This window comes from Hyperoodon ampullatus, assembly GCF_949752795.1.
Source record: "Hyperoodon ampullatus genome assembly, chromosome: 3".
Classification (NCBI taxonomy): Eukaryota; Metazoa; Chordata; class Mammalia; order Artiodactyla; family Ziphiidae; genus Hyperoodon; species Hyperoodon ampullatus.
In genome coordinates, this window is record NC_136916.1 from 29,614,878 (window position 1) to 29,640,399 (window position 25,522).

General features: G+C 43.9%; 1 protein-coding gene across 2 annotated transcripts in view; it reads left to right on the forward strand.

The window, feature by feature from the left end:
- The window catches only part of DIP2C (disco interacting protein 2 homolog C), a 361,724-nt gene that overhangs the window by 289,712 nt on the left and 46,490 nt on the right, over nt 1–25,522 (forward strand). For both annotated transcript variants that reach the window (XM_079698959.1, XM_079698960.1), the window contains 9 exons: nt 843–957; nt 1,428–1,629; nt 3,567–3,676; nt 4,980–5,060; nt 11,144–11,267; nt 11,812–11,933; nt 12,805–12,916; nt 13,005–13,114; nt 25,187–25,317. In XM_079698959.1, coding sequence (XP_079555085.1) covers nt 843–957; nt 1,428–1,629; nt 3,567–3,676; nt 4,980–5,060; nt 11,144–11,267; nt 11,812–11,933; nt 12,805–12,916; nt 13,005–13,114; nt 25,187–25,317 — 1,107 coding nt within the window. The remainder of the gene's footprint in view (nt 1–842; nt 958–1,427; nt 1,630–3,566; nt 3,677–4,979; nt 5,061–11,143; nt 11,268–11,811; nt 11,934–12,804; nt 12,917–13,004; nt 13,115–25,186; nt 25,318–25,522) is intronic.

Here is a 25,522-nt window from a genome sequence, read left to right on the forward strand (position 1 = left end):
CCCATAAATATACTTTCACTAAATTCTCTTCCAAGTTAAATAAGAATGTCCATTTGAAAATCTTACTTTTAATAAGTAACTACACAGAGAAAAGAGCCAAGCATTTATCTTGCTGCAGCTCATTCACCCAGAGGTAACAGTTGAGCCACAAACTGCCTGGAAACTGGCTCCCATGGGTTTCTTCCCGGTGGTGCCCCCAACCCCAGCTTGGCACACAACTGACACTGTATCGCTGACCACGGCTCCTGAGGTTTTGGTGATTTGGAGGAAGTCAGCTGCTTTGGATCTCACCCTGAGTTGCCGAGCTAGTGGGAGCAGGAGGAAGCCGAGCTTGGGGTTGGGGGTAGCCGAGCCACCTTCGTGCACAGAGCACCCTGGAGGGCCATTCGCCACATTTTGTGCTTCCCGTGAGAGGCAGACGCAGCTAGCAGAAAACCATTAGCTCCCAAATGGCAAATTTCTGCTGATTGGGAGAATATAGCTTCACAGGTGCAAACTTAAGATGCAAGTAGCACGGCTCAGTAAATTTCAGCAGTTCTGATACCTGCGCTTGACTCCTCTGTCCCGAGGCATGAGGCCCATCACCCAAAGCCATGGGCTACCTCCACAGGAAGTGTGGTGGTTCTGCCCTCTGGCTTTGCCAGGCTTCTCCCCCAAAGCCGCACTTCAGTGGGTGAGCACCTGGGAGTTGGAAGCTGCAATTTCCCTTCAAGGTGGTAGTTGGCACTGGGAACCCCTGAGCTCTGCAGTCGTAACAGCTGCGAAGCACTTTATGGCAGGGCCAATCCCTTCGTGAGCCTCTCCAGCACGTGATCACCATGATTTCCTGTCTGTCCCCACAGAATAGCCGTGTTTTCGGTGACCGTCCTGCACGACGAGAGGATCGTGATCGTGGCTGAGCAGAGGCCGGACTCCACGGAGGAGGACAGCTTCCAGTGGATGAGCAGGGTGCTGCAGGTAGCTCGCTCCTGCCCCGAGCCCCTCTCCTGGGCTCACATCAGCTTCCCTGCACCATTGTGCTCTCTGATCATCCCTCCTTTTGACCAGAGATTGCATCAGCCATGAAACTTACAGTTGCCTTCTAGGGAAGGAGCTAAACAGACCAGGCTTAGGGTTCAGAGGTTTGCAGAACTGGCTCCCGCTCGCTTGTGGAGGTCGCAGCAGGACCTTTTGCTTATGACCTTGAAAGCGTGCTTTCTTTTCTCCCAGTGTGTGTTCTTGTGTGTGTGGTGTCCCACAAGTGCTATGAAAACTGTATTCTGCTCAGTTTGGCGAACCTGCCCTCCTCTGACCTCAGCGTCTCCATGCCAGGAGCATCATGGGTGCTGCACCTGCTTCTATGTGTTGTGATTTGCACAGTCTGAGTATTTGCTCCATGCCTGCTCACGATACCTATTTTAATGGTTCCCTCTCTCACAACCTTCCAGGCAATCGACAGTATACATCAAGTTGGGGTTTATTGTCTGGCATTGGTTCCAGCAAACACCCTCCCCAAAACCCCACTTGGTGGCATCCATTTGTCAGAAACGAAGCAGCTTTTCCTGGAGGGCTCACTTCACCCCTGCAATGTCCTGATGTGCCCCCACACGTGCGTCACAAACCTGCCCAAGCCTCGGCAGAAGCAACCAGGTACATCTGGAGGGCCGTGCGGGCCCGGGGTGGCCCTGGAGCTGGGTGGGGGCCACGCTGACCACGGTTCTCAGCCTCCCTCCCCTCCCGTCTCCCATCACACACTCCCAGGCAAGTCAGCCTCCCCCTAAGCGGTGTCTTTCTACCAAGCATGGGATAGAATGCAGCAGAGTCCAGGCAGCAGGGGGTGTAGACCACTTAGATGGAGAGGTGTTGGCGGTGCCTGAGCCTAGCCTTCTTGGCGGTTTTCAAACCTCCTGGGTGGCCTTTGACAGAGAACCTCTCAGGGTCACAGCTTCCTGTTGCACAAATTAGAATAAGGCTTCCATACCTGTTTCATGAGTCACAACAGCTGGAAGCCTGTGAGGAATCGTACAGATCTACTCGTGACGTTGTCATGATGGTAAACATTTGTCTGCTGCTTTGCAATTTGGGGAACACGTAATTATCTGCTATCTGACTTGATCCTCCTAGCAGCAAATTGATCATACTCTTTAAGGCTGCACGCAGTTACCAGTGAAAACAAATTCATTTCAAGAATATGGTGATGAGGAGTCAACTCTTCTGCCAGTGTAGTGATGGAAGGTCCCCAGGCCACCAGGCTTGATGTGCAGACAGACCTCGGAGGCAGCCAGGATGAGCTCGGGCTGGGCTATTAGGACGACGACCAACAGTGCCTGGCACAGTCAGGCTGCTTGTCCACACGTTACATGTATTAACTCATTTCATCCTCATGGATTTCGTCCTCTTATCTCCATTTTACAAGGAAATGAGGAAATTGTACCACAGAGGGGTTCAGGAACTGCCTAAGGCTGTGGGTCCAGAGTGTAGGAGAGACAGACCCAGCCCTGACAATTTTTCACTCCACCGATGAAGAGTAGCAGCAGGGGCAGAGTTCCTGGCGAGTCAGCTAGTGGTGGCTGGTGAGCACTGGGCGCAGCACAGTTGGCAGTAGATATAGGAACCAGCCCGCCCCCAGGCCACCCCCAGAAGTGAGCTTGATGAGATGGGGGTGAGCAGTCTCTCCAGATTCAGGTGAGGACGCTGATACTGCAGGAGGAAAGCAGGTCCCAGGCTCGCCGACTTTGCCCCTCTATGCAAGCAGCAGCACCTGGATTGACACAGCGTGGCTCGTGCCGTGTTCTTACGGAATCGACAGGAGTGTCTCGGCTCCCCGGGGTGTCCTCACTCACTGTCCCAACCTCCTTCTCCCACCTTTAACCTTGGTCCATCATCAGATGCCTCGACCCGGTGGCCAGTGGGCCCAGGTGTTGGAGACGCAGTTTGTGACAGCAGAATTTAGGACAGACATTTATGATGAGGGATCATTGACAGATGCATGACTGCTGCAGGGCTCAGACACCTGTCAGACATCTAGGAACCCATGACAGGGACGCGTGGCCCAGTGAACAGGCTCTGAGAGCCAAGTTGGGCGCCTTCCTCCTCAGGGCGCACACGGTGGGTACCAGGATCCGCACTGCTCTTACATGCAGCACAGAAAATGCAGCTTCATGTGATTGGCAATTGTAAGGAAAGGATTCTCTAATGGTACCTGGTTATCTCATCCATTCTTTTTAAATATTGGAGGTTATATAACTCTGTCTTCAAAAAACTATTGTTTGTTTGTTTGTTTTTTAACAAATACTAAATGAATAGATGTCAGCATCTCCCTAACTGGAGAACAAAGGCAGCGGCCTGGGAGAACACTTACGGGAATTTGGTGAAAGCATTATTTCTGTTTACCCTTACTTGAGGCTTGTTCATATTTGCTGTCATTTTCATGGTAGTAACTTACTTGAAATCCTGTTCTAATTATTTTTCAAAGCTACGTCTTTGAAAGGATTTCCCCAGAGTAAGCTTCTTCCCAAAGTGAGAAGTCATGTTCTCAGGAACTTCACTCGTGTTTTCCTCACGTGTGTGCCACTGCTTCTTTGCAGAGATCGGCCCTGCCTCTGTGATGGTGGGGAACCTGGTGTCTGGGAAAAGGATCGCACAGGCCAGCGGCAGAGACCTGGGCCAGATAGAAGACAACGACCAGGCCCGGAAGGTGAGAGCAGAGGGTCAGACATCTGCCTGGGCTCCTCTCCACTCCTGCCCAGATGCTGTATCACAGGCGTCACCAACTCTCACTTGCCCTCTCTGGCAGCCCAGTATCTACCATTGATGACCTTTCTTCCTACCTGCCCTCTTGGTCCTGCAAGAGATGTCAGTGTAATTTTATAAGGAAAACGTGTTTGCTGAGGGTGCAGTGTTGTAGGACTGCGTGGGTAGGTGATGCAGTCCCATGACTAGTAGGCCTGAGGCCAGTGTCTGCAATCCCTGTCGTGTCCTAGCATCCCCTAAGCACTTGTTCTGGTTCTCCCTCCAGCCCTGATTTGACACTCACACTGCCTCACAGCCACCTTACAGTGAGGCTTCAGTCCTTTGATTGTTGGAATTCAAGAAAACGTCAATGCAAAACCCAGGTTTGGGAGCCACACATTCTTAAAGCAGCCTTGGGAGCTGTAGGAGGAATCCTTGGGCCCCACTCCACTTAAACATCAGACACACAGTTTGTCACGCATAGCTACAAGTCCCCATTAGAACATTCAGCCTTGAGAACTCTCATGATTCACCAAAAGGTGGTCCCACTCTAAATGGGCTCCCAGGAAATGTGACAAAATCAACCATTTAAGATATTGCTAATTTGGTAACATGTAATAACACATTCACTGAAAGCACCTGATCACCATGTTCCCCCCCTCACAGTACATTTCCATCATAAAATGGATTAAGGTGAAGATGTGGGCATTTCCTGTATCCTGACACTAGTGCTGTGTCCTGACATTAAACAGGGCCGTCCTTGTTACTACAGACTGAGTCAGTGGGTATGTGTCACCTGTGTGATCTGCAGAGCTATTGAATGACTTCAGGGATGGCCATTGTAAATGCAACAAATTTAAGAGAGCCCATTTTTGAAACAGGGTAGCTCTGATTCTGTCATCGCAACCCCCAGAAATCACTGCTGCATCTTCTGGAAGCCCCAGGAGACAGGATTTTTCTGTGTCAGCTACTCTGTCTATAAGGGGAATAGAGTCTTCCCATCCTTGGGCAGGTTCAGAAAACTTCCCTCATGGTGGCATGGCACCAGCCCTCTGACTCCTGGGTCTGAATCAAGCACAGTGAATTCCAAATCACTGTCAGGAAAGCACTGTGAGCACCTGCTTATTCTGTCAATTATATTTATATGGGATTATCCTCTCGCTGTCTTAAGCCACCTTAAAAGCACCCAGACAGACTAAACTTATAGATGTTGAGGCCAGCCCAACCCCCCAGGACAGTCTAGACCTAATGGCTGTGCTCTGTTCCAGTTCCTGTTCCTCTCGGAGGTCCTGCAGTGGAGGGCGCAGACCACCCCTGATCACGTGCTGTACACGCTGCTCAACTGTAGGGTGAGGCCCCACCCGTGTGCCCTGGTCGTTCCCTGTGTGGTCCCCAATTGCATGCTTCTGTATCATATTCTCCACTGAGACCTTTCTCCTCAGTCTTACCTGAATCCTTTTATTTATTTGTTTGTTGCTGTTTTGACTGAGACCTTTTCACCTAAGAAAGGTTGCTTCTAAATATAAGGGTTTGAGCATATGTATATATGTGTGTGTGTGTGTGTGTGTATACACATATATTTTTGCATGTATTTTAGCAATATTCTTTTGCAATATTTCCCCTCCCCTCAAAATGAGTGATGAATGTCTACAACAGAACAGTTGCAGATCTATGAGGTATTTATGTCTTTATTTTTATTACTCCTTTTTTTTAAATAAGAAGTCATGTTTTAGTTATAGGCTTTCATTCTTAGGAATGAAAATAATTTCTATTTTATAATTTTATAAAGTTCATATTTGCATCTCATATTAAAAAAGCAAACTCCTCAGATAGTGTTCCATAATAGTACTTAAGAGTAAGGCCTTAAACATGCAAGAAATAGTATAACAATAAACATTAAATGCAGACGTCTTTAATACGTTTGTTAACTGTGTGTTTGCTTTGGAAATAAGGCCTGAAAAATAGATTTAACGTAGGTCGTCTTGACAAGCATGGGTACTTGCAACTTTAAGAAGTTCTTCAGAGTTGCAAAATGTCAAAATCTTAGTGCGAGAAGGCACCTCTTGTCATTTAAAGCAGTAGATTAAGGACAATTGAAAGGAAATGCCAACAATGTAAGTTACTCCCTGAACCTCTAATTTGGATATCCAGCTACAGACCAGTTTTGCGGTGATTTAGTTGGTAGAAGTAACCTCTGGTCCTCCTCTGACACAGCTTGTCTTGAATTGCCTTGCATGCTGAGTTGACCTCAGCAGTTTCTTGTTCACTGTGTCTGTTCAAGACCCACCCCAGCAAGAGTCTTAGAAAGCACTCCCGCACCCGAGCCTCTGTGAGGAACGCTTACTACCCTTGCCTTTTGGTGCCTACGCTTGGGCCTAGTGGACCCTCTTCCCAGGATAAATGCTCTTGCGCTCAGGGCGCACAGATGCATGGGGGTGAGACGCAGGGCAAGCCCGATGGTTGTGTGGTTACCAGGAGGCCCTGCGTCGCATCTGAAATGTGCCTGCCCTTCTGCTCTCATCCGTCTCTTTCCTCTGGCTCCTCCTCAGCGTGTAAACACAGATAAGACTCTCCTTTCCTGGCACCGTCGCTGGTTGGTGCTGTCCTGTCTCTCTAATTGCTTCTTCTGACTTGCTTTGTCCTGTGCACGTGGCGTGTCTCCTGGAGACTGTTGGGGACTTTCCCTTCTTTCTCCAGAGTCTCTCGGGCCTCTAGAGGTTTCCAACAGCACCTCCAGAGGGGCAGCTGGAGCTGGAGCCACACTGCAGCCTGTCCCCCAGCCCCTGGGAAGGACTCCTACTCAGAGCCCCTTCGCTCAGCTCCCTGAGTGGAGCCGTGTTGCTGACGTGACGAGGTAGGACAGGACGTCCCCAGGATAGGCCTGCCATCCCCCGTGAACTGTGGACAACAAGGGGGCGAGAGTTGGGTCAGCATCCCTTTTCCCTCCCCTGCAGCTTGACCCCTCCAGAGCTCTGGGTAAGAGGAAATTTCTTATCTGTCCCAGACACAAAAATTAAAAAATGATTCAGGCATGTTCATAGACTATAGTCCTGTCAGCGGGAGGAAAACAGCCATGCTAACTGCATCTCGCTTGGGAACTGGCAATGTGCAGGGCAGATCAACCCCATTCCCAGACCCTGAGTTCACAGTCCTTTTCTGTGGCTAGACATTGGATCATTAGGAGAAATGTGTTCACCAGAAATGACTCGTATTCTAGAAGGGCTTTGTCAGCAGCAACAGAAGGTCTGATGGGGTGAGCTGTGGAGGTCAAGGCCATGAGTAAGTTTACTTCAGGTCAGCACAGGGACAGCGTGGTCTACAACAGCCTCCCTTCAGACATGACCTTATCTCCTGAGGCTCTCCTGATGTGGAGGCAGCTACATCCAAACAGCTGGAAGGGTCGTATCGGAGCCAGGCATCTGTGTTCATTCCCAGCCTCTCCAACCCCATGTGCACACTTCTGACAAGTGTTCAACCTGAACCAAAGGTCAAGAGCATCATATCCATGGTGGTTACAGTGTCATTTCCACTCACTCAACCTTCTAGTTCAGCACTGTCCAATAGAAATACAGCACAAGCCACACATACAATTTAATGTTTTCTAAAAGCAATATTTTTAAAAAGTAAAAAGAAACAGGTGAAATTCATTCTAATAATGTGTTTTAGTCAATATACCCAAACACCGTCCTTCCAGCATAGGGCCCCAACCTGCTTCCAGGCTTCCTCTGTCCTGGACAGCCCCTTCCATTGGTTGTGAATTCCCCAGCTTGGTCGTGGCTCCCTTAAAATGGTTACCCGTTGGCTTCCTGTCTGTTGCACACAGTATTCACTCATATGCCCTCCTCCACGGCAACGCAGGAGATAGGATCAGAGTTGTCATGAGAGGTTTATAGTAGGAAGTGAGGATGTGATTCACTGCATATTGTGGAAGACTTACATTCTTGGAACTTACATACAGAAGAGCATCTGTTTTTTTGTTTTTTTGGTTTTTTTGCGGTACGTGTGCCTCTCACTGTTGCAGCCTCTCCCATTGCGGAGCACAGGCTCCAGACGCGCAGGCTCAGCGGCCATGGCTCACGGGCCCAGCCGCTCCGCGGCATGCGGGATCCTCCCGGACCAGGGCACGAACCCGCGTGCCCTGCATCAGCAGGCGGACTCTCAACCACTGTGCCACCAGGGAAGCCCTGCTATTTTTTTAAAGAGAAACACCAGGGCAACTCTTTTAACCCTTTTTTTTTTTTTTTTTTTTTTTACTTTTTGAGAATTTTAAAATGTGAATCCTGTTTGGCTTTTTCTTCATTCCTCAATATGTTTTTTACTTGTCATTATTTAATTTAATGTAAAACTTTAAAATGGTACCACATTTACAGTCATTGACACTGAAATCTGTTGTCTTTAGAATAGGGATTGGGTGGTGGGTTACCCTGCATTGCCATTCTGTCATGATACCGGCCGAGGCTTCTTTTAGGAAAAGTTAGCCTTAATTTAGTGCGAGGTACTTTTTCCTAGAACATTCTTCTTAGGCAGTGGGTTTCTGTACTGAAAACCCAACTTTTCCCATGAATGTTGATGAGGATGCCAGGTAACCATTGACCTGAGGATAAACAGCATGTCATGTTTTTATGACAGCAAGCACTTTGGAAAATGAAATGTGTGATTGAAAATCAGTGGTGTTTCTCCCGAGGTGAAAGGCTATGTTGAGACTCCCCATAACCAGTGGTGATGCACAGTCCGGGGCTGGGTGAGGCCTGTATCCCATTTGGCTCCCTCAGCGTGGAGCCTGCCGGGAGCCACAGTGAAGCCAGTGGAGCCTGCAGGCTGGGGTGGAGGAGAGAGGCTGGGGTGGAGGAGAGACCCTGCTGGGGAGGAGGAGAGAGTCGGCTCGTTGGCACCGACTGCCCAGAGGGGCCCTCCTCCCGTCTGGTGTAAAGCCCATAGGGTGGCAAAGGGTATTGCAAAACATTCACAGAGATTCCTAAAGGACAGAATGCCAATTAAATTTCACCATTTTAAAGTACCTGTAGGTGGTCACAGGTATTTCATAAACAGAGTCAAAGCATATGGCTGCTGGTTGTGAGTCACTGGTGCCTCTCAAATCTCATAGGCTTTGTTGTGTGACAGAAAAGCTGGTTATGATAGGGGATCAGTGTCAGCTCTCTGGATAATGGAGAGAAGATCGTCCCAGAAGTTGAACAACTCAGTCAGAGAATGCTTGCTGCTTAAGATAAGACTAGCTAACGACCAGCGGACAGCAGGGTGGTGGCGGGACTCCCCTGTGGCATACTGCCGCCCCACCAGCAGCACAGCTGGTCCCCAGCAACAACCAGGAGCACAGTGCTGGCTTCCCTCCAGGACAGCTGGTGTGCGCATGTCAGGAGGCCTGGCATGGGCCTCACCTTAGCTGTGCTGGGGGCTGGTACCCCATCTTCACTTAGAAGAGCTCACAGGACTTTTGGGTCCTTTTGAGTGTGTGTTTTGGTTCATGTGTCAGGTGTGTTCCCCAGGAGTAACTGCTCAGAGGAACGGTCCAGTTGAGAAGGCACCAAGTTCTCAGGTTTGGGCTAGGTTTCTAGACGCCAGTCTCGTGGATCTTTCTGTATTTACCCAGCTTTGCCACATTCTGCTCTCTGGCTCTTCCATTTCATGTATCTTTTTCTATTACTTTTTAACCTTTCTTAGAAGGAAGGTAATTAAGGAAAATATGTACGATGATAGGTTCAAATCAGAGAAATGTAAGCTAATCCTGTCCACTGTGGGAGAGGCCAGTGCCAGCACAGCAGGAAGGGACCGGAACCTGCTGGCAGCTGCCTGGGCAGCCTCCCTTTGCCGGGCTTCTGCGGTCCTGGGCCCTGGTTATGGAGAGAGCCTGATGCTTCCCAGTGTAGATACGGCCATCAGTGATCTCGTGAGTGTTTTAGGCAAACACCAGCTGCTGGTATATACATCCTGATGCCTTTTAAATGGTTTTCACTCCCATTGGTTCCCGCCCACCTTGTGCACATGTTCCAGTTGGGTGGGAATTCTAATGTGTCTTCCCACACCTCAAGTCACCAGGTCACCAGTGTCCTTTAAGGGCCCCAAAGGTTCTGGTCTCTCCTGTCCACGTTTCTTTTCCCACACAGCCGGCTGCTCACACCACCTTCCTGTGGACTTCTTTCTGCTCAGGCGACAGTCTTTTCCGTGTCACCCACCAGCTCATTTACCCTCCTTGGAAGCTCCCCACCTAAATAAAAGCATCTGGCCCAAGTGTCCACCATCATTTCTTCAGGTGCAGGGTCTTCCTCACCTGACACTCCTGGCCAGTTTGCCTGTTGCTTAAGGAAAGGTCCTTCACCCTGTTCATCCCTTTAAAGTAGGAATTGATAATAAAGAAGCAGTTTTTAAATAGCTGTAGGCAGTGATCTCTTCTCACCTGGGAATAAGTGCAAATGAAAAGTGCATTCTCAAGAGAAACTTTTTTTGGATAGTTGTATGTTTATAATTTGCAGTTCATTCTTGCTTTTCTTTAAAGAGTAAACATCATGTATTTTGATATCTCTTAGTACCTACTTTGCTACTGATTTTCGCCTACAAAGCTTTTTTAAGGTACTTTTCAATCCAAGTGTGTTTTACATTTGCTCCTGCATATTTAAAAGTCTACACTAAATGAATTTGACAATTCCCTTTTTTTCTTTTGTGTTTTTTGGGGGTTTTTTTGACTTTTTTTTTTTTTTTTTGTGGTATGCGGGCCTCTCACTGTTGTGGCCTCTCCCGTTGCGGAGCACAGGCTCCGGACGCGCAGGCTCAGCGGCCATGGCTCATGGGCCCAGCCGCTCCGCGGCATGTGGGATCCTCCCGGACCGGGGCACGAACCCGTGTCCCCTGCATCGGCAGGTGGACTCTCAACCACTGCGCCACCAGGGAAGCCCCTGACTTTTTTTTTTTTTTTTTTTTTTGACTCGCTTTTCTGGGGGTTTGTTTGTTTTCTGACCTCTCTGACTTTTGATGTGGTCTTTCTTAAAAACAGTTTCAATTAGTCTTACTTTTCATAGTGTGAGTCCTGCAGATTTACGACTAATTCTTATTGCCCATGACAATTACATTTAAGTCCCAGAATTACTAGATTGATTTTTTTTCTGATTTTAGCTATTTTTTCAAGTCAAGTCATTGTTTTTTAAATATTTCTTTTTAATACAAACATATCTAGATGCCTCTTTGGTGTTGTACTTCTTAGCCAGTGGGGAAGAAAGGAGAGTGAATGCTAACAGTGGGGGGGTCTTCTGAGGGAGTGACAAAAACATTCTGAAGCTGACTGTGGTGGTGGTTGCCCAACTCTGCAGATACATCCATTTAACTGCACATTTTAAATAAGTGAGTTGTATGGTATATGAACTGCACCTCAAAGCTGTCATATTAAAAAAAAATCCTACCTACTTGTTCTTGTGCTACTCAGGGCACAATAGCGAACTCGCTGACGTGTGTCCAGCTGCACAAGCGGGCTGAGAAGATAGCCGTGATGCTGATGGAGAGAGGGCACCTGCAGGATGGGGACCACGTCGCTCTGGTCTACCCACCGGGTAAGAAGCAGGGCCATGCAAGACCAGCCCTTGCCCAAGAGACCCTTCATTGCACATGTTGGTGCTCGATGACCTTGTGTGTTACCACCAAAAATGGGCACTGTCTCTCCTGCCTGGCTCACTTGTGTGGACTGTGCTATGTGCTATACCACTAATAGTAGGGGCACAGATAAAGTGGTAGTTCACAACGACTTTTGTATCTAAATTTGTTTTATCAGCTATCTGAGGTAGTTCATTTAATCAATAGTAGTTAAATCCTTGACTACTCAACTGATAATCAGAAAGTTGAGTAATTCCTTAGAGAAATGAGAGCAATCAAGCTTCTGGGCTGCTTTGGCTTCCTGTGCCTAAAAGAATGGGCCAGGTGGGAGTTACCCCTAAAGTTTAGCAGACCCACAGGGAGGAGGACAGGTCTGTTCAAGGCCTCAGTTACTGCCGTACCCGTCTGACTGTTTCCAGGCTGGTGATTCTGCTGACAGGGATGATGGCCATTAAGCAGCTTGTTTTGTTTCAAGTGAGAACTTTTGCTTTTCTCCCCATGTAGGAATAGACCTTATCGCAGCATTTTATGGTTGCCTGTATGCAGGCTGTGTGCCAATAACCGTCCGTCCTCCACACCCACAGAACATTGCAACCACGCTGCCAACCGTGAAGATGATCGTGGAGGTAACGCTGCCTGCGGGTGTCTGCGCCTGAGTGTTGGGCTTGCAGATCACAGAGCCTGGGCTCCTGGGGAAGGGCTGGGTGCAGGCATGGGATTGCATGGGAGTTGGCGGTCCCAGCGGTGGAGTGGGACTCAGCCTCTTCCCTCTAGGAGTTGGCCATCTCATTCTGGAAGGAAGATAGCAGCTTGTGCGTAGAATTAGGGGCTAGAGAGCAAGTTTGCCACAATGCATGGGAATTGATGCAACTCCCCAGAGAGGGCATCTCTCTGGACACTGGGAGCTTCCCTACCAAGCCCAAGGAGCAAACCAAAACAAGTGGGAAAGTCATACATTTTTAAAGGTTCTTTCCTCAAGATTGAGAAGCATCCTGTTCCTTTTTGAAAGTATAGATTTGATTTAATGTTTTTTTGCCTGGGGAAGTTTAAAAGGATTAGGATATGTTTTTCCCTTGGAGGAGGAACCACGAGGGACATCACAAATGAATACTTCTTTGTAGTTGTGTTGGAGGACCCTCAAGGTTGTCACTCTGGTAGATGGTACTGAGGCTGTGTGTGTAAATGTGTGCATTTCTGGGGGACGGAGCTAACAGAGCAGGTAGTTTGGATGCTGCTTTCTGAGTGTGACCATCACACAGGGGAGACTGCCGGGGACCTCAGTCCCCACAAGGTCTGTTTGTGTGCTCTGTGGTCAGATTCCTGGTCATGTGGAACTCCATTGGCCAACACAGCCCCTTGTGAGGCAGCTGTGCTCCTGGTGCCCAGCCTGTGCTGCGAGCTTCATGGCCTCCACGTGGTGCACAGCTGGCACATGAGTATGCGTCCATCCCTGTCCTTTGCCCTCCTCCTCTCCATTCCTTGTTCTCTGACCCTCAGGTGAGCCGCTCCGCCTGTTTGATGACAACACAACTGATCTGTAAATTGTTGCGGTCCAGGGAGGCAGCTGCAGCTGTAGACGTCAGGGCCTGGCCCCCGATACTGGACACAGGTTCGTCCTCCAACTCGCTGGTGTGTTTGTTTGCTTATCTGCTTTTCCATTAAGTCAGAGATGCTAACAGCTTTGTTTTGCTCTCCAGATGATTTGCCAAAGAAGCGGCCTGCCCAGATCTACAAACCTTCCAACCCAGACACGCTAGCCTATCTTGATTTTAGTGTGTCCACGACTGGGATGCTAGCTGGAGTGAAGGTGAGAAACACAGTCTGCGTAATAGTAGTTAGCAAGCCACAAAGCAATGGTCAGTTTTCATTCTTATGAGTATAGGGCTCTGGTGGGGCCTGGCAGCAAAACACGGAGAGAGGGATATATGTGCATTTTGTTCAAGCTATAAAATGTGTGACCATTTCAATAGTTAGCTAGGCTGACTGATTATTCCCAGATGTTTCAGTTACTTTTTTATGTAAACAGAGCTTCCCTAACCTCTAATTAAAAAACTGCCTATGTTTTTGTTTCTTGCTGGTTCTCAAATCCTAGTGTTCTATTATAAAACTCTGCACTGGAGTTTCTCACTTGTTTAACATGGGTCTCATTATAACTTGCCAGCACACTGCTCATTGCCTCTGAACTGATGCTTTTTCCTATCAAGGAATGGTGGAACTACTATGTGTGTCACCAGAATTAGGACCCTCACAGCTCAGGCAATGTCCTTGTTGAGATACCGTTAAGCCTGAGAAAACCATAATTCAAAAAGAGTCATGTACCACAATGTTCATTGAAGCTCTGTTTGCAATAGCCAGGACATGGAAGCAACCTAAGTGTCCATCGACAGATGAATGGATAAAGAAGATGTGGCACATACATAAAATGGAATATTACTCAGCCATAAAGAGAAACGAAATTGAGTTATTTGTAGTGAGGTGGGTGGACCTAGAGTCTGTCATACAGAGTGAAGTAAGTCAGAAAGAAAAAAACAAATACCGTATGCTAACACATATATATGGAATCTAAAAAAAAAGGTTCTGAAGAACCTAGGGGCAGGACAGGAATAAAGACACAGATGTAGAGAATGGACTTGAGGACACAGGGAGGGAGAAGGGTAAGCTGGGACAAGTGGCATGGACATATATACACTACCAATGTAAAATAGATGGCTAGTGAGAAGCAGCTGCATAGCACCAGGAGATAAGCTCGATGCTTTATGACCACCTGGAGGGGATAGGGAGGGTGGAAGGGAGATGCAAAAGGGAGGAGATATGGGGATATATGTATATGTATAGCTGATTCACTTTGTTATAAAGCAGATACTAATACACCGTTGTAAAGCAATTATACTCCAATAAAGATGTTTAAAAAAAAAAGACACAGTTAAGTCCTCTGGCCTCAGGAAGCCCTTCACCTATTATCCACCTGACTGCTGGGTTTGCATAATTTTCATTTAGTTATCTTACTCCATTTACTTTTTTTTCCAATTTTTAATTGTGGTAAAATACATATACCACAAATTTACCATTTACCCAGTTCAAGTGTACAGCTCAGTGGTGTTAAACACGTTCAGAATTCTGTGCTGCTCTCATCACCACTCATCTTCATAAGTCATTTCATCTCACAAAACTGAAACCACCCCTGCCCGCAGCAACTCCCACTCTACTTTCTGTCTTTATGATTTTGAGGTACCATGTTTATGTGGAATCATACAGTATATGTCTTCTTGCGTTTGGCTTATTTTCACTTAGCATAGTGTCTTCAGGGTTCATCCATGTTGAAGTATATATCAGAATTCCTTTTTAAGGCTGAGTTAATATTTCATTGAATATATTTACCACATTTTGCTTATCCATTCGTTTATCAATGGACACTTGAGTTGCTTTCACATTTTAGCTATTGTGAATAATGCTGCAGTGAGCATAGGTGTATAAATATCTCTTCAAGACATTGCCTTCAGCAATTTTAAGTATGTATCCAGAAAGTGAATTGTTGGGTCATATGGTAATTATATTTTTAATTTTCTGGGGAATTGCTGTACTATTTTCCACAGTAGCTGTTCCATTTTACCTTCTCACCAACAGTGCACAAAGTTTCCAATTTCTCCACATCCTTGCCAACACTTGTATTTTATTTTCCATTGGGTTTTTTTTTTTTTTTTCTGTTGAATGTCCTCTTTTTTTGGCGGGAGAAGAGCCGCGCTGCATGGCTTGTGGGATCTTGGTTCCCTGACCAGGGATTGAACCCAGGCCACTGCAGTGAAAGACTGGAATCCTAACCATTAGGCCACCAGGGAACTCCCTGTTGGTTTGTTTGGTTTTTTTTAATAGTAGCCTTCCTAATGGATGTGAGGTGGTATCACATTGTAATTTTTTTTTTTTTTTCCTCCTCGTTACGCGGGCCTCTCACCGCTGTGGCCTCTCCCGTTGCGGAGCACAGGCTCCGGACGCGCAGACTCAGCGGCCATGGCTCACGGGCCCAGCTGCTCCGCGGCATGTGGGATCCTCCCGGACCGGGGCACGAACCTGTATCCCCTGCATCGGCAGGCGGACTCTCAACCACTGCGCCACCAGGGAAGCCCTCACATTGTAATTTTGATTTGCATTTCCCTGAAGATTAATGATGTTGAGCATCTTTTCATGGAATTATTGGCCATTTGTATATATTCTTTGAAGAAATGTTTATTCAAGTCCTTTGCCGATTTTGAATTTTCTCGTTGAGTTCTAGATGTTCTCTATATATTATGAATATTAATCCCTTATCAGATATATGATTTGCAAATATTTTCTCCCATTCTTTGGATTGCCTTTTTACTCTATGGATAGTGTCTTTTGATGCACAAAATTTTAAGATTTCTGTGAAGTCTAATTTTTTTTGCTTGTACCTTCGGTGTCATATCCGAGAAAACATTTCCAAATCCGATGTTATGAACTTTTGTCCTATATTTTCACCTAAAAGTTTTATTTTTTAGATCTTATATTTAGATCTTTGATCCATTTTGTGTTAATTTTGTTTATGGTATTAGGTAAGAGTCCAACGTAATTCTTTTGCATGTGGATATCCAGTTTTCCAAGCACCATTTGTTGAAAAGACTGTCCTTTCCCCATTGAATGGTCTTGGCACCCATATCAAAAATCATTTGATCACCCACAGTTAACATCATACTCAACAGTGAAAAGCTGAAGCTTTTCTCTAAGATCAGGAACAAGGCAAGGATGCTCACTTGTACCACTCTTATTTAATATAGTACTGGAAGTCCTAACCAGAGAAATTAGGCAAGAAAAAGAAATAAAAAGCATCCAAACTGGAAAGGAAGAAGTAAAATTGTCACTATTTGCAGATGACATGATGCTATGTATAGAAAACACTAAAAACTCCACCAAAAACTGTTAGAATAAATGATTCAGTAAAGTGCAGGGTATCAAAATTAATACAGAGAAATCTGTTGTGTTTCTGTACACTAATAATGAAATATCAGAAAGAGAAATTAAGGAAACAATCTTATTTACAACTGCATCAAAAGAATAAAATACCTAGGAATAAATTTAACCAAGGAGGTGAAAGACCTGTACACTGAAAACTATAAAATATTGATGACATAAATTGAAGAAGACACAAATAAATGGATATTCCATACTCTTGGTTAGAATAATTAATATTGTTAAAATAGCCATACTACCCAAAGCAATCTACAGATTCATTGCAATCCGTATCAAAATTCTAATGGCATTTTTCACAGAAATAGAACAAACAATTCTAAAATACGTATGAAACCACAAAAGACCCCAAATAGCCAAAGCCATCTTGAAAAAGATCAAAGCTGGAGACATCATGCTCCCTGATATTACAAAGCTACAGTAATGCAAACGCTATTATTATACTGGCACAAAAACAGACACATAGATCAATGAAACAGAATAGCCCCCAAATTAACCCATGCATATATGTCAGCTAATTTATGACAGAGGAGCCAAGAATATATGGTGGGGAAAGGACAGTCTTTAAATAAATGGTGCTTGGAACACTGGACAGCCACATGCAAAAGAATGAAACTGGACCAATTTTCTACACCACACATAAAAATGAACTCAAAGTGAATTAAAGACTTGAATGTAAGACCTGCAACCATAAAAGTCCTAGAAGAAAACATAGGGGTAAGCTCCTAGACATTGGTCTTGTCAGTTTTTTGAGTTTGACATCAAAAGCAAAGGGAACAGAAGTTAAGCAAGTGAGATTACATCAAACCGAAAAGCTTCTGCACAGCAAAGGAAACCATTAACAAATGAAAAGGCAACCTACTGAATGGGAGAACATATTTACAAATCATATATCTGTTAATGGGTTAATATCCAAAATATATGAAGAACTCATACAACTTAAGAGCAGAAAAACAATTATTTCTTAAAAATGGGCAGAGGATCTGAATAGACATTTTTCTGAAAGAGACATACAGATGGACAGCAGGTACATGAAAATATGCTCAACATCACTAATCACCAGAGAAATGCAAATCAGAACCACAATAAGCTATCACTTCACACCTGTCAGGATGACCATCATCAAAAAGACAAGAGATAACATGTGTCCGTGAGGGTGTAGAGAAAAGGGAACCCTTGTGCAGTGCTGGTGGGAATGTAAAGTGGTGCAGCCACTATGGAAAACAGTATGGAGGTTCCTCAAAAAATTAAAAATAAAACTACCATATTATCCAGCAATTCCACTTCTTGGTATTGATCTGAAGAAAATAAAAACACTAACTCGAAAAGATATCTGCACCCCCATGTTCATAGCAGCATTGTTTACAATAGCCAAGATATGGAAACAACATCAGTGTCCATTGGCAGATGAATGGATAAGTAAAATGTGATATGCCCACCCACTTACCCACACCCTCCCCCATACACACACAATGGAATATAATTCAGCCATAAAATAGAAGGAAATCGTACCATTTCAGACAACATGAATGAACCTGAAGGACATTATGCTAAGTGAAATAAGACAGAGAAAGACAAATACTGTATGATTTTACTTATGTGTGGAATCTTAAAAAAAAAAAAAAGAAAACCAAGCTCATAGATACAGAGAACAGATTGGTGATGGGCAAAATGGGTGAAGGGAATGAAAAGGTACAGACTTCCAATTATAAATAAGGCCTGCGGATGTAATGTACAACATGGAAACTATAGTTAATGATATACCGTACTGCGTATTTGGAAGTTGCTAAGAGAATAAATCTTAGTAGCTGTCTTCACTAGACTTAATGTGGCGGTCATTTTGCAATACATATACATATGTATGTTATATTGTATACCTGAAACTAATATAATGTATGTCGATTATACCTCAATGAGTTAATCAATCAAATCAATTGCATGTGAAGTCTAGGTAAAAACAAATAAATTAGTGAAAATTTTTTTAAAAAAATCATTTGACCATATATGTGAGGGTTTATTTCTAGGTTCTATATTCTGTTCTGTTTTTCTCTATGTCTGCCTTTATGCCAGTACTACACTGTTTTGATTATTGTAGCTTTGTACTAAGTTTTTAAATCAGGAAGTGTGAGTCCTCTGACTTTTGTTCTTTTTCAAGATTGTTTTGGCTGCTCAGGTTTCTTTGATATTTCGTATGAATGTTACAATAGGCTTTTCTATTTCTGCAAAAAATATCATTGAGATTTTGATAGAGATTGCATTGAATCAGTATAGTCTTGGGTAGTATTGACACCTGTGAATAAGGGATGTGTTTCCATTTATTTATTTATTCTTTAATTTCTTTCAGCAGTGTTTTATAGTTTTCATTGTACAAGTTTCTCACGTCCTTAGTTAATTCCTAAGTTTTTTATTCTTTTTGATGCTATTGTAAATGGAATTGCTCTAATTTCCTTTTCAGATTTTTCTTTTAGCGTATAGAAATGCAACTTACTTTTTGCATGTTGACTTTTTATCCTGCTACTTTGCTGAATTCACTTATGATTTATTAACAGTTTTTTTGGAATTGTTAGGGTTTGCTACATATACGATCACATCATCTGTGAACAGAGATAATTTTACTTCTTCCTTTCCAATTTGGATGCCTTTTATATCTTTTTCATGCCTAATTGCTCTGGCTAGAACTTCCAGTACTATGTTGAATAGAAGTAGTGAAAGTGGACAGCCTTGTCTTGTTCCTGATCTTAGAGAAAAAGCTTTTAGTCTATCACAGTTGTGTATGATGTTCACTGTGGGTTTTTGTATATTGCTTTTACTGTGTTGAGAACTTTTCTTCTATTTCTAGTCTATTGATTGTTTTTATCATGAAAGGATGTTGAATTTTGTTAGATGCTTTTTCTGCATTGACCAAGATGATCATCTGGGGTTTTTCTCTTCGTTCTCTTAATGTGATGTTTTATATTGCTTGATTTTCATATGTAGAGCCATCCTTGCATTCCAGGAATAAATCCAACTTGGTCATGATGTATAAGCCTTTCAATATGCTACTGAATTTGGTTTGCTAGTATTTTGTTGAGGATTTTTGCACCAGTGTTCAAAAGGGATATTGGTCTGTAGTTTTTTGTTCTTATAGTATCTTTGTCTGGCTTTGGTATCAGGATTTTGGTGACCTCCAAAAATGAATTAGAAAGTGTTCCCTCCTCTTCAATTTTTGGAGAAGTTTGAGAAGGATTGGTATTATTTCATCTTTAAACATTTGATAGAATTCAGCAGTGAAGCCATCAGATCAGGGCCTTTTTTGGTTGGGATTTTTTTTTTAACTGATTTGTCTTTCTTGCCAGTTACAGGTTTATTCAGATTTTCTATTTTTTGTGATTTAGTCTTCATAGAGTTCGTGTTACTTCTTGATAGCTTGTGTTTCAAATTCCATGAAATAGAACTTTTCCATTCTTGCTGGTTATGCAGTTTGTTGTATAGTTGTTCATAGTACTCTCTTATAATTTTTTTTTGATTTCTGTAGAATCAGTAGTAAATGTCCCCACTTCCATTTCTGATTTTAGTAATCTGATACTTCCCTCTTTTTTCTTAGGCCGTCTAGCTAGAGGTTTGTCAATTTTGTTGGTCTTTTCAAAAAATCAACTTCTGGTTTCATTGTCTATCTCTGCTATTTTTCTATTCTCTACTTATTTATCTCTGCTCTAATCTTTAATATTTCCTTCTGCTACCTTTGGGTTTAGTCTGTCCTTTGTTTTCTGATTCCTTAAGTTGTAAAGTTAGGTTGTTGGCGTGAGACCTTTCTTGTTTGTTAATATAACCATTTATAGCCATAAATTTCTGCCTTAACACTGCTTTGGCAGTATCCCCTTAGGTTTGGTTATATTGTCTTTTCATTTTCATTTGTGTCTAAATATTCTCTGATTTTCCTTGTAGTTTCTTCTTTGATCTGTTGGTTAAGAGGGCACTGTTTAAATTCCACAGATTTGTAGGTTTTCCAGTTTTTCTTCTATTCATCCTGTTGTGCTTGGAGAAGATACTTTGTATGTTATCTATCTTTTAAAATCTATTGAGACTTAATTTGTGACCTAAAATATGGTCTGCCCTGGAACATGACCCAAGTGCTCTTGAGAAGAGTGTGTATTCTGTTGTGGTTGTATATTGCTCTGTGTGTTTCTTAGAGCTCTTTGCTTTATTGTGTTAAGTCCTCTCTTTCCATACTTATCTTCTGTCTGGTTGTTTTGCCCATTATTGAAAAGGGAATATCAAAGTCTCCTATTATTGTTGTAGAGCTGTCTGTTTTTGTTTCATATATTTTGATGGTTTGCTTTTAGGTTTGTAGATGTTTATAATTGTTATGTCTTCTTGCCGTAATGAACCTTTTATTAATATATAATGCCCTTCTTTGTTTCTTGTATCCGTTTTGATTTAAATTTTATTTGTCTGATATTAATATAGCTACCTCTGCTCTTTTTTGGTTACTGTTTGCATGGTATATCTTTATCCATCTTTTCATGTTCAAACTATTTGTGTCTTTTGATCTAAAATGAATCTCCTGTGGACAGCAGTAGTTGGAGCATTTCTTTCATCCATTCTGCTGATTTCTGTCATTGATTGGAGAGTTAATCCATTTGTATTTGAAGTAATTACTGATAAGAAGGAACTTTTCTCATCTCTCTTATTTTCCATATGTCTTATAGCTTTTTTGTTCCTCATTTCCTGCTTTACTGTCTTATTTTGTGCTCAGTTGATCTTTTGTAGTGATACTTTAAAATTCCTATCTCATTTCCTTTTGTATATATTCTATAGCTATTTTCTTTGTGGTTACCATGGGATTCCATTTGATATCTTAAAGTTATTATGCTCTAATTTGTACGCCAGCCTAATTTCAATAATATACAAAACTGCTTCTGTGCAGCTCTGTCCCACCATTTTTTCAGTTGTTGATGTCCCAATATTATATCTTTATACATTGTATGACCCAAAACATATAGTAATAAACATTTTTTAATACATTTATTTATTTGTTTGTTTTTGTCTGCATTGGGTCTTCGTTGCTGTGCACAGGCTTTTTCTAGTTGCAGCAAGCGGGGGCTGTTCTTCGTTGTGGTGCACAGGCTTCTTATTGTGGTGGCTTCTTTTGTTGTGGAGCCATGGGCTCTAAGCACATGGGCTTCAGTAGTTGTGGCATGCAGGCTTCAGTAGTTGTGGCTCATGGGCTCTAGAGCGCAGGCTCAGTAGTTGTGGTGCATGGGCTTAGTTGCTCCGCAACATATGGGACCTTCCTGGACCAGGGCTGGAACCCATGTCCCCTACATTGGCAGGCAGATTCTTAACCACTGTGCCACCAGGGAAGTCCCAGTAATAAACGTTTAAATGCATTGGTCTCTTAATTTATGTAGGAAAAGTGTGGAATTGAAACCCAAAGTTACAGTAACACTAGTTTTTAGGCCAATAACCGTTTTGTTTTAGTGTGTCAGTCTTTTAAATCATGTAGAAAACAAAAAGTAGAGTTTTTAAGCAATTGTTCAATTATACTGGCTTTTTTTTTTTTTTTTTTTGCGGTACGCGGGCCTCTCACTGTTGTGGCCTCTCCCGTTGCGGAGCACAGGCTCCGGACACACAGGCTCAGTGGCCATGGCTTACGGGCCCAGCCACTCCGTGGCATGTGGGATCCTCCCGGACCGGGGCACGAACCCGTGTCCCCTGCATCGGCAGGCGGACTCTCAACCACTGTGCCACCAGGGAAGCCCCTGTACTGGCTTCTGTAATTGTCTTGTGTTTACCTTTACTGAGACCTTTACTTCTTCAAATGAAATCGAGTTACAGTGTTCTCCTATTGCAACCTGCAGGATTCCCTTGAGCATTTCTTTCACAGCAGGTCTAAATGTAATGAATTCCCTTAACTTTTTTTTTTAACCTGGGAATGTCTTAATTGCTCCAAAATTGATTGCGGTTCACTGTCCAAGCTTTCCCCTGCCCCCCTGGAAGTTGCAAGCCATCAACTGACTCCAGAGCTCCACTGTAGTTATATCAGATTCTGCCTGTGCGGATACTGTCCAAGTAGGACAGGGATTCCTGTTCTGCCATCTTCCCTGAACCCTCTCCTCTGCTTTTTATAGAATTTGAGGTGGTACACCAATAAAGTACATTATAAAATAAAATAATTTTTGAAACGATTTTAAAAATAAAGATATGTTTTCAGACCAAGATGAATTATTTACTAAGTATGAAAATTGGGTTGGCCTCCTACTGTCACAGCCACAAGAGAAGCACACACTTTTGATCGTACCATTTTCATGATCTACAGAAGTGGGAACTCTAATATTAAATCTTGATTCTATAAAGATATTACTACTGGAAACAGGGCCAAAGTGATCTATGTTCTTACTTCCTAATGATTCCTCTTAATGTAAGTATAGACTCTGGAAATCCCAGAGAGATGAATAACTAGACTTTCTCTCAAATTTATAAGTTTTTTCTTAAACCTTTGACTGTTTAATTTGTTTGATGAGTACCTGAAATGAAGTGTATTGTGATGTTGTTTAGTGAAAAACCCACATGCTTCAAATACTGAGAGGCATAAATAGAGTTGAAATTATCTGCCTTAACAGTCTGCTCCAAATGGAAACTCCCACCTCTGTGGTTGCTCAGGTCACCATTTTTCTCAGAAATAAATTTTGATTCAGTTTTTGAACAAAAATATCATTGAGTGTCCAATACACACCAAAAGATGACAGAGAAAAGCCTTTCCAGTTTTCCCTATAAAGGGCGTTACAGAATGTCCGATTTAGTATAAAATGTACAAGTATAAGTTCAGATGTTCAATTTAAGTTGTTCATGCTCCCTGTTTAAAAGTGTGATTTGAACTCTGAAGGTACCTAATAGATAGATCCTAGGTCTGCATTTGCCCCACTCTGCAGCCGTCCTATGGAGCGCCTGCCCAGCACCTACATGTGCTTTAGGTGGGCTTCCCTGCAGGATGTTTTAGAGCTGACACCAGTTTGCTTCTGGAGCACTCTCCTGCTCACTGCAGTTGATGTGTGAGCTGATGTGTGCCCCAGGAATGGACACTTATTCTAACGTGAGCCAAAGCAAAACTTCGCTGGAAGGTAAACTTGCTGAAGATGTCATAAGATACATCCTTAAAATAAATACCCTTGGCCTTATCCCCAATTCCTCCACGTTGATGTATCTGCTCTCAATGTCCCTTTTAGAGTAGAGCATTAGAGTTTGATGTTTGGGGCTTTGAGAAAACTACTTCTTTATTCAAGTACAAGTTTGCAGGAGTTTTTCTTACTAAAAGGTTCTGGTAAAGCATTCGAGCATGGTCTCTGGGTTTGTGATGTTGGCAGGGTCCAAGTTTGGAATGCGCTTAGGGATAGACAGTCCCCATTCCTAGTTATGTTTTCTTAACCTGTTGGCTTCCTAGTCACTGTGTTGAACTCTGTTAACTCACCCTCTGAGCCCACAGAGGGGTGTGAGGATCATCATCTGCTTTCTCTAAGCTCTATGCACACTTTGTCAAAGTGCTTGCAGCCCCTGCAGTTACCAAGTTTCTGAACTTCCCACTACGTGGCCAGCTCCTGAGGGCAGAGGCTGTGTGTTCTTTTTTATACCCCAAGTACAAGTCCTCTGTTAACAAATTAGCATCTGCCGAGCTAAGCTGAGAGCTCGGTTCTCAAGCTGTGTATGACACCTGCACAGAGCGGGGGTTCTGTGAAGGTCTGTTTTAGTTGCTAATCTGAGAATGTGGGTGATTTTGGTAGCTGTGGTCTTACTAACTCCTGATGCAGCAGGCAGGGGGTTGAAGGCATGTTTCATAAATCCAGCTTCATTTACTCTTTAAACAAATGTTGTGGTTTTAAAATACAAACTGCGAAGAACTGCTTGTGTGTTAGATTCTAGAGTAATTCTACATTGCTTTGTATGAATTCAGTAAAATATCCACAATGAAATCTTCTTCTGTGCAGAACTTCTGACAGGGATCCTCTGTGGTAGGATGGAAACCCCCGCTCCTGGTTTCTCTCCTCTCTTCCCTGGAGTGGCTAATGAATGCTTTTCCCAGGCATTTGACTGGACTTCCCTGAATATTATGATGCTCTGCACTGGTCCCTTTTACAGTTCAGCTCTGGGTGACATGCACTCCACGGTAACTTGAGACATGTTTAAGACCACGAACTTGGTAAAGTTTTCTGGGCTGCTTTTACTTTCCTTTTCCTCTTAGATTTCTTTGGCTAGAAAGCTTCTGTGAGAAAATTGATGTTACTAGATATAATTTCCAGTACTTTAAAAGAATTCACATTCCATACTGACTGTCGTGGGACTGGTTGCTGACTTTGGAGAAGCTCTTTACTGTAGCTGCACTGGGATTGGATTTGGGCTGCCGTCAAATGACGAGCATGTCTTACTGCACAAATGTGTGTGGCCTTCTGAGCCACATTTCCTGATCATTGAGACAGGAGTCGTGCGTCCAGTGTGCTCTGCTGGTCCCCCTGTTGCACGACAGGTGTGGTGTTGGGCCTAGAGATGAATCACAAGTCAGGTGTCGTCCCTGCCTGGAGAGGGGATGTGAGGAGTCGCAAGTCCCCACCTACTGTACAGGGCTGCAGTGGGGATCGCAGTCGAACCCGCCATTCAGATGCAAGACGTCCTAACTTCATGGGCCAGAGTTACTAAGTCCTGGGGGACCAGGAAGTTTTGCTTGTGGTTTACTCTTGAAAATGGGAAGACTCATGAGAACATCAGCAGGCTGCTCTCTCCTAACAAAACCCAAGCTTGGCTACAGTTGTTCTCACCACCCTTAGGCATCGGATGTCAGGTCCCGTGCATTTCATGCGGCCTTGTTCTGTTGCAGGAGTCCTTAGGATGGGCTCAGGCTCTGTGCACTTAACGCAACCTTGCTGTCTTGCAGATGTCTCACGCAGCCACCAGTGCCTTCTGCCGTTCTATTAAGCTGCAGTGTGAGCTCTACCCCTCTAGAGAAGTGGCCATCTGCCTGGACCCTTACTGTGGACTTGGGTTTGTCCTGTGGTGCCTCTGTAGGTGAGTTTCGTCTTTGCACCTTTACGATACAAGTAAGTAAATCACACACGCGTTTTCAGACCACTTGCGAGAACTGCTAACGGGAGGGGGCCGCCTGCAGGGTGCGGCTCCTCCTCAGCCCAGCTCCGGGTGCCACAGGGACACCCGCCCTGGTAGCCACTCTCTCTAGCATCTGAAAAATTAGTCTCCGTAAAGTTTGCTGAAA